The sequence below is a fragment of the Protomyctophum bolini genome (genome assembly GCF_963924005.1).
Source record: "Protomyctophum bolini genome assembly, chromosome: 9".
Lineage (NCBI taxonomy): Eukaryota > Metazoa > Chordata > Actinopteri > Myctophiformes > Myctophidae > Protomyctophum > Protomyctophum bolini.
The window spans coordinates 2,164,429-2,174,428 of NC_137870.1; the positions used below are offsets into that span (position 1 = coordinate 2,164,429).

The 10,000-nt window shown below is 41.2% G+C and overlaps 2 protein-coding genes across 3 annotated transcripts in view; one reads left to right on the top strand and one right to left on the bottom strand.

The window, feature by feature from the left end:
- The window catches only part of col4a4 (collagen, type IV, alpha 4), a 79,789-nt gene extending 75,697 nt beyond the window's left edge, over positions 1-4,092 (bottom strand). For both annotated transcript variants that reach the window (XM_080772416.1, XM_080772415.1), the window contains exons 1-3: positions 3,737-4,092; positions 2,934-3,060; positions 912-954 (exon numbers count right to left, since the gene is read on the bottom strand). In XM_080772416.1, coding sequence (XP_080628542.1) covers positions 912-954; positions 2,934-2,980 — 90 coding nt within the window. In that variant the 5' untranslated portion in view covers positions 2,981-3,060; positions 3,737-4,092. The remainder of the gene's footprint in view (positions 1-911; positions 955-2,933; positions 3,061-3,736) is intronic.
- Positions 4,093-4,244: 152 nt separating this feature from the next.
- LOC308321254 (uncharacterized protein) overlaps positions 4,245-10,000 on the top strand; it is a 77,891-nt gene continuing 72,135 nt past the window's right edge. Inside the window, exons 1-2 of the mRNA XM_080772093.1 lie at positions 4,245-4,429; positions 4,981-5,051. Of these exons, the coding sequence (XP_080628219.1) occupies positions 4,986-5,051 (66 nt within the window). The 5' untranslated portion in view covers positions 4,245-4,429; positions 4,981-4,985. The remainder of the gene's footprint in view (positions 4,430-4,980; positions 5,052-10,000) is intronic.

Here is a 10,000-nt window from a genome sequence, read left to right on the forward strand (position 1 = left end):
TGCGTTCCCACTGAGTATACATTAAGCTTAACATTACAACAAAAGAGCAAAACCAAATGTAAGTGCAATAATCAAATCATCATCATTTTTCGACCGCGGTCGAGATCATGGATTTCACAATGCCACGCCACCTCTGGTCTGCTTTGAGGCAGGACAAGATATAACCCCATTGTCAGCTCTGTATAGCAGTGGCCGGCAAACTGTGTTCTTCTGGATCGGACCAGTGAAGAAACACGGGGGAGGTTGCCGTATATTAGATCAGTCGATGGGTGGCTCTTAATCCAAGACAGATTTTTGCGCTCTCATTAGAAGGCGGGTGTATAAGTGCCATCCAACTGTTTCTCTTGTTTCTTTGAAAGTGTCCATGTCTCGGAGCCATAGAGTAGAATCGTCTCAAATCAAATCAAATCAAATCCTAGTGACACTACAATCATCCAATAGTATAAGGAGTACATGGTTCAGATCCTAGATCAGCGTCATTCCAATAAACCAATAGAAAGCAGTACAAGGATCAGAGAGTAAGTGAACACACACAATTATTCCTGTGATCCTGGAACGATAAAATCTGTTGTTTAGGCTAGGTGCGCGCACGTGTACACGTGCGCATGCGTGCATGCCGCACGCACACACACAGACAGACACACAGAAACACAGAGACATTGTTTATTTCCAGTGTGTTGTCTAACTTCACATCTGCCCTCATTCTCTCTCTCTCTGCCTCTTTGCAGTGTCTAGTGTCTGATTTGATAACGGTTATGGTTGAGAGATAGAAAGAGAAGAGAAGGATGATATAGATATGTCTATATAGCAATATATAGTAGTAGTATCAGTACACAAATACATGATGAAACAATTTATACGCATCAATGGCAATTGATTAATTTAAAAACAAATAAAAAAAAGGTACTCACCCCAGAAACGGTGTGTTGTTGAACAAACAGCAGCATCAGAAACCTGAACACAAGCACACTGTAGATTAGCAAGGGTAATCAATTCTGCTACTGTACTTTTAACCCATTTTGGACTGAGGTCGATTAAAAGAAGGCTTCTAAATCCTGAAAAACCCATGTTTCTATGTCAGCGGTGCTCAACCTGTTTCATGTCAAGGACCCCCAGAATTATCTCTATTGGGCCACGGACCCCCATCTCAAAATATGTAGTTCCAGGGACCCCCCCCCCCCCCCCCGCCAGATATTTTAGTTAAAAATGTTCGCTCTGAAATATATATATTCAATGATTTGCGCCACATTTTAACGGGTTTTTCAAAATGCCGCGCTATGAGCTTAACCGGCACTAAACAATTGAATGGCAAAACATTTTCTACAACTCAACAGCAGACTAAACGGAAACCCTCACCATTGGCCCTCATTAGCTAGGTTATACTTCAACTAGTGGCCTACAGAATGTGGCTGACAGAATCCTCACCAACACCAACCCGCAGAGCACACATAACCCTGGTGTTAGGGCCCAGAATAGATTTTTAAAATCCTCTTAACTACTTTTAAAGCACTACATGGACTGGCCCCACTTTATTATATTACTGATCTTTTGCCCCCCCCCCCCTCCCCCCACCCCCCTCCTCCAAGGACAGTTCCTCTGACAAAAGGTCTTCCAAAAAATTCCGTCGACATTTTTAAAAGCAGATTATGTCTTGTTTTAACTTGATTGTTTATATTGTGTCCATTTTACAGCACTTTGTAAAATTATTTTGAAAAATGTACTTACTTACTACTATACTACCAGTAAGACGCGCAAACGCGGGAAGCGAACGCAGCTCGTACATATTTGGGTTTTTTTAAGATTTATTTTCAAGTTATTTTTTTTTTAAGTTAAGTTGTTTTTAAGTTAAGTTTTTAACTTAGCCATAACCATATAAGGAGTCCCCAAAGCAGCTATACGTCCAAATATGGAGTGTGTTGCATCAATCACAAACAAATCACTCAGCTCCATATATGGGCACAAAGGGGGGACACACGCACGCACGGACAGACATGATCTGCTATAGGTCTCATAGTAAGTGCTCACTGCGTTCGCAACTATCACTGCGTTCGCAACTACTACTACTACTGCTGTATCACTGCTATAGCCTGAAACCGAACAAAAATATCTATGCAGTGATATTAGTCTGGCCATGTCAGACTGCATGGTATTCCCATCAGGGTACTCCATAAATGGGGATTTGTGGAATTATCAACACTAGTTGTAGAGTATACAAAAACAATAAGCGATCTTCGCCCCTTCGATACCAATAAAGACGTACATGGGTTTTGAAGGTAGGGGATTAAGGAGGGCCACAGAGAAGGCCCTGTCATCCCAGGAATGAAGCCTGGTTGTGGGAACCTCCAGGAGGCCGGCAGAAGGTCAGAGAGGAAGGGGGGGGAGCCTGCTTGTACAATGCCTTGTACTCTTTGTTTGACGGGCAGCCAGTGGTGGTCATTCTGATTGAATGGTGTAGATTTTTGATTGGAATAATTATTAAAAAAAAATGATTCACTTTTACAGTGAGACCAGTTTTCCTTGCCGGGCCCGTCAAGCTGAAGCTGCTGGCCCAATTGGCTTTGAGGTGGCGGAGTTGGTCACTGTACCACCAGGACCAGTGGGTGGAGTACGGGTAGTATAGGAAACACATTTTGTTTTTGTGAGAGCGAGGAGAGTGCTTTGTTGTAGCCTATATAGTTGTTCAGCTGGTGAGGTTGATATTGGTGATTTCGGTGGTGCAATATGCATCAAGTTTGAAGTCGGTCGGTTGGACGGTTCTCCAGATACGAGTCCGACACACGCATGCACGCACGCACACACACACACACACACGCACACACACGCGCACACACACACACACACACACACGCACACACACACTCACGCACACACACACACACGCCAAGCATGTATACAGTAGAATAACACTTCGTAACAATCATTCATAATCTTACCAAAGTGCCGTGTTGAAAGAGGTGGTGGGGCAGGAAATCATCATCATCCTCCAACGCCACCCTGTCACCTCTCTATCAGCTCTGATTGGTTCACAGCCAGGGATGTCACTCCACCACTCCACCAATCCTGCATAGTTGATGAGTGGAACACATGTGAACCGTTCATTTATACTTCACCTTTTAAGCAGATACAGTATGAACCAGCAAACACATACAGTATCAGGGTTGGAGGTTCTATAATAACTCTGTGACTCATTGTAGAGTAAAGACACTTAAAACCTCCTGAGTAACGTTGCATTCTCTCTAGGCAAAGTTATGGATATAAGCTGTATTGTCACACAGTAGTGATAACTTTGCAATAGTAACTAATAAGTATAGTAGGTAGCAGTAGTGCTATCAATAGTAGGCCAGTAGGTTAGTAAGAGTAACGTGTTAGTCATGACAATAGTAACTCTAGTTTGAATAACTCATAGTAGCAATAGTAAGCCAGAACTAGATGTAGTAAATGTAATGGTAACTCATCAGTTTAACAGTATAGGCCTATATAGTGACACTCCAGATGGATGGTATGGGTAGCTAATCTATAGTATTGCTGTAATGTAATGATTGGTAACAGTAATTCAAATACATTTTCTGACATTCAATAATACATTCATCATTCAAGGTGGTATAATTTGCTTTTGGTTTATTGTAGCCTAACCTCTATAACTATCTTAATAGAATATAGGCCTAGAACTGGGCTACATAAATGACTCGAATAACCATGCAACCATGTGTACAAGTATTAAACAGATATGCCTTACCCTAAACTTCATACGAGGTCCTCGATTCACTTGGTGTGAAACATCCAAAAGCAGTTAAAAAAACCCAACCCCATCACTTTCCCACTCACAAGATGTAGAAAATGATGAAGTCGTGTAAATTGTTAAAAGTTCAGAGCTGTTTCTATCCTTCTGAAGAGAAAAGCTGCTAGAAGACGAAAGAGCAACAGAAGAGAAAACAGACTGCAGGCTACTGCTACCCCCGGCCTTTCCACCTGAATTAACACGTGTATTGTAAAGTATTCTGCAGGCTTTTAAACGCGATAGTATATTATAACCTGCAAACAATTAGCGATTGACTTTTCCCACCACCGCCGGTAGACAAGTAGCAGCAGTAGTATGCCTTCTGTTTTTTGAGAAGCTGTAGGCGCACAAACGCACGCGTGCAGTCTGTGCGTGTGTGTGTGTGTGTGTGTGCAGTGCGTGTGTGTGTGTGTGTGTGTGTGAGAGAGAGTGTGTGTGAGAGAGAGAGAGAGAGAGAGAGAGAGAGCGTGTGTGTTATCCAGTAGAGTTCTCTTTTTACCTGAACGTTGTCTATATTTTGTGGTGATAGCAGACAAACAGATTGATACACGGTCCATACGGATGTTTGTTTTACTGGGATATAAAGACATACATGTGTGGCTTGATGACAACACGAGTCAACGACATACAACTGACAGACATCACCAACGAGTGAGTATAGCCTAATTTTCCAATTTGTGTAGCAGAAGAAGTAACCTAGCTTATAAGTTAAAAGTATAAAGATAACATGAGTAAGGACGATAGAGTGTCTAATATGAGTTATCATGCTTATGCTGGTAGGCTTACTATAATGCTAGTAGAAATGTAGATGACAGACAGACAGACAGACAGACAGTGCAGTAGACTGCAGCAGGTGATTCATATTCCACTAATTGTGAGAGATTTCCTGAAGTAGCACTGTTTGAAGGATAACCAGTAGGCTAAACCAGGATACTCTAGAAGTAGGCTAGTTGCCTATTAAATATATATATATATATATATATATATATATATATATATATATATATATATATATATATATAGTAGCTCACTATAGGCTGCAATGTAGACTTAAATAGTTGACAGAACCTTTGTGTAATTTGAAAAACATCATAATAATATTGCTGCTGCTACTACTACTACTAGCCTACTACTGCTACTACTACTACTACTACTAATAATAATAATAATATTAATAATAATAATACATTTGTGATTATTAGATGAAATGAGAGGTTTTGTCGTCCTGGCTGTGCTGTTGACTGCTGTCTCTACTGAACACACTGGGCATAATGTAAGTAACAAACTATCACTATTATGTGAAATTAATATAGTTGTACTTGCATTGAGTTACTGTTATCTGTCTGTCTGTCTGTCTGTCTGTCTGTCTGTCTGTCTGTCTGTCTGTCTGTCTGTCTGTCTGTCTGTCTGACTGTCTGTCTGTCTGTCTGTCTGTATAATCTCTCTCTGTGTCTCACACACACGCACGCGCACGCTCGCGCACACACACACACACACACACACACACACACACACACACACACACACACACACACACACACACACACACACACCCTTCATAATGCCATTAGAACAAATCATAGAGAATTAATGCACCACAGTCCACACCACACTTTATTTACACAAAGCAGACTTTAGAACATTTTCAGCAATTGGGATATAGCTACAGCATATAGCTATAACGTCTGTGTATTATGATGCTGTTTTTTATTTTCTAAACCTATAAGGTTATTTATATTTTCTTTTCTTTTTTCACTACACATTTTTACTTATGTAACACCCTGTATAGCCTTTACTGCCTGTTTGCATTATGCCTACTTTATGTTGGACTTTGTTATAGCACAGTCTGGTCAAGTATGCCACACCAACATTTCACTGCACATACTTATGAGCATGTGACAAATAAAACCTCTTTAATCTCATAAAGTATTATAATCAAGCTTCAACAGTCTCACAGCAGACGTCGTGTTCATTTCCACCACTGAGTGGAAATGAAACGACTTGAACGGTGAGTTCAACCAGCTTGAACCAGCTTGACTCCGTCCACTCCACTTGCCTTTTTTTGGTTTTCTTTTTCTTTTCTTTTACGCTTTTATTCATAGTAAAAATGAGGATGGAGTTGGGCAGTATACGTGACACGCAGCAAAGGCCGTCGGGATTTGTTGCCAGGGGCCCAGCCAGGCCCTTCATTGGGTTTCTATTTGACAAACAAGTTGAGGTGAAGAAAATGCCCAGCACTCATTGTATGTCCTTTTACATGATTTTATTTACCTCTGAGAATGAAAACGTAAGCGTTTCGGCCTGTATATACAAGCCGAAACGCGTCATGTAAAAGGACATACTGCTCAGTGCTGGTATTTTCTTCACCTGAACTTATATCTTCGAGCCTTGCACCTATAGAAAGATTTAGTTTGAACCTGGAGTGCTGCAGATTTGTGCTAGGTGTTCTGCTACGGCAGTACTTTTCTCTCTATTTGACAAACAAACCTTTTACAAAAAACACTTTTTTTGGTATACCACCTATACTGATTTGTCAGATATTATACACTCATTGGGCTGTATTTTGCGTGTCTTAAGTACCAGGTCTTATTCCCTATAACTTGAGTAAACTAAAGACCTGGAGGCGTGATCAATGCCATTTGGCTATTCTGAGTGGCCAAAGAGCATCGACCACGCCTCCAGGTCTTTAGTTTACTCAAGTTAGGGAATAAGACCTGGTACTTAAGACACGCAAAATACAGCCCATTGTGTCCCAGACAATTATGATTTTCACAAAGTTGCTGATGTCTGAGGTGGTCCTTATTGGGTAGCTTCATGATGCTCAGTGACATCATAGAAGGTAGGTTTGTTTCCCTGGCCACATCCTTGTTTTGGTTTTTCGTACAGGCAGGTATTCATGTGAATTTCACCCGGGAAAAATCACATACTCCCACATACTCCCACAATGACTATTTTTCATGTTGAAATATTAAAGAAAGAGTACCTCAAGTTTCCATGTATTGCTGTATTTTAATATATTTTTTAATGAGAAATATATTTTATGGAATATATTATACATATAAAAATATACCCGGGTTCAGTGATGGTGTGACAAAAGTTGGGTTTAGTGTTCTAGGAGCTGTTATGAATATGAAATGTATAGATATTGAGCATCATAGTACGAGGTTCCATACAGAGCATATACCATATATATTCCACTTTATTTCATTGGCAAAATCTTACATTAAAGGACCACTTCACCACATTTCAACCAATCAATAGCACTCCATATCCTGTTCTGAGAGAGAGAGAGAGAGAGAGAGAGAGAGAGGTTGCAGACCTCCAATATGACCACATCCAGTTGGGTGTAATGCTGCCTATACTGTACCTCTGGGGTAATGCCGTCCCTAACCTCAGAGAATAACATATTGATATGTATTGTATTAATTGTTTATACATTATTAGTGGGTATTAGACCATTGTAATGTTGCTGATCTAGGGTCTGATCCTTCTACCCCTTACTGTTGGCTCTGTGATCTAGGATGAGATCCATGTACTCGTTAGTAACATAGCTGATCTAGGATCTGAGTCTGACACCCTTACTATTGGTTGATTCTAACGCTGCTGATCTGTGATCTGATCAGTTCTATACTGTTGGCGAAGAGAGACAGAATAGACAGATTTATGTTAAGAACCTCGACTTACCTTTTCCCGAAAAGGGTGTGTGTGTGTGTGTGTGTGTGTGTGTGTGTGTGTGTGTGTGTGTGACTGTGTGTGTGTGTGCGTGCGCGTGTGTGTGAGACAGACAGACAGACAGACAGACAGACACACAGACAGACAGAAAAGCACGTGCGTGCGAGTGTTTTATTTCCTGAATGACATTCTCTGAATTTTTCGTATATTTTGTCTATTTCCTGTAATAATCACTCTCTCTCTTTCTCTCTCTCTCACGCACGCACGCACGCACGCACACACGAACACACGCACACACACACACACACACACACACACACACACACACACACACACACACACACACACACACACACACACACACACACACACAGAATGATCCTCTCTCTCCCTCTCTCCAGCGGATTGTTTAATGAAACTATTACGTCAGCAGGTAAATGAAACAAGCTGACTGTTAGTCCAGGAAAGACATATCCATGTACTACTGGTACAACTACCACTATGGCTGCTACTATTACTACTACTAGGACAAGCACGTAACATTTTAAGACAGGGGTGAAACAACTGCTTAAATCAGGCTTAAATAAAAATGTCATGCAGTCAAGCACCGTCTGCTTCCGTAAGATTGCATTGGGAAAACATGGCACTGGGCTGGCTGACTTCAGAAGCTTTGTAAGCCTCTGTCTAAAAAAGATTACATGCCTGTCCTAGGTTTATCATCTGTAGCTGGCCAGAAATACCTTTACTTTTTGATAACGATACTGCGAAAAGGGTTTTCGCCAATGCTTTTTAATTGCTCAACCCCCATTCTACCGATGCAGGGATATCCTGAACCTCTTCTCGAAGCTAAAGCGTAGATATGAGGTTCCAAACGGAGCTACCCAAATCCCTGCTAGTGTTTAAAACATATGAAATATGCCCCTGTTCACTTGTCGTCCCCACACTTCTTTGGCTTTGAGTGCAGCCACTTAAGCCCCTATCCTTACTCATAAAAATGCCCAAACATGTGCTTTGATGTGGTTGATAATTCTTCAGGTTCATGTGTGTTCATAAGCTGGTCCACCCATGGCCCTCATCAATGTATTCCACTGAACTCAGGCCTGCAGTTTGCAAATCCGCCGGCTTGAATTGCTGGATAGCGGAATTGACGTCTATGGCTGTGTCTTCTTTTTAATTACTGTACCTTGTGGGTCAAATGCGGAAGAAAAGAGGGTATACTTCCGGGTGCTTCATGCACAACTTCATTGAAATGAATAGGCCATCCGTTCTCTACTAGTTTAAGTTCTTACTGCATGGTCACATTATAGTATGGCTTGAAAGTGAAAATACGTGAGATACATTTGAAGCATCAGACTGTCAGAGAGGTCACGTCACCCCCTCCCCCCACATGTCATCTCATCTCTCTCTCCCTACAGCTTTAGAAAATACATTATTTTCAAGGCTCTTGTGAGTATCGTGGAACAAAATGCTGGATTATGTTATGCTATACATGAAGAGACTGCCGTTATTACTTATTATTAAATGTTTGTTTTAAAAAATGAAGGATACAGGTAGAAGAACGCAACAACAAGTGAGGCACCGGGTCAAATCTTTGCCTCCAGGGCACGAAATTGGTCAGGGGCGACCTCAGATGTACACACAAGTAGTCCTCTAAGGTCTGTGGGTCATTATGTTCATTGCAGACATATAGTACAAACTATACATGCAAAACTAATAGGCTACTAGAAGCTCCCGTGTGTCATGGTTCAGGACAGGCAGGTGTTGGACCCAAGCGCAGACAAAAAGGCAGAGGACAGGCAGGTCGAATACAAGGGGGTTTATTAACCAAAATCAGGAACATACACTGGAGTACGAGGAAAACAAGGAAAAACTAGGAGCAAGGCAAAACACTAGGAACATGGAAATCACTAGGAACAGAAAACCACTGACAACATTTTACGAACGAACAAGGAACTGAACACACAAGGGCAAACTTATAGACATGGGATAACTAGACACAGGTGAACACCACTGACAATCAACACTGGGATAGGCTGGGGAACTAAGGGGACACAGGTGGAAACACTGGCCAATCACAGGACTAGTGAGACAAGACAGGAACAGAACTACAGGGGCAGACAGGAAGGCACAAAACATGACTACAAAAATAACAGTTCACAGTGTAAAGCAAAACTGCAACTAAGAAACAAGGGAAAATACAGTGTACAACATCACAGTAACAATTAAGGTAAAACACTAACTAACTCAAACCAGGAAACAGGGTACACAAATAACATAACACAAGTCACAGACTGTGACACCGTGTCACTGTCGGTCGGCACCATCTTGGCTTTTTTGCGAAGCCCAACTTGATGCCACACATGCAGTAGAGCCTACTACAGTATGTCCTGATACTCTGTTGGTGTTATTATTATTATTATTATTATTATGTTATACTTTTATCTATTGAAAAATAGCAGATCTACAAGCTCATAGATTAATCGATTAACCGATTAATCTAAAAACAACTGAAATCGGCCGATATACCGATGTGTTTGCCGATTTAATCTC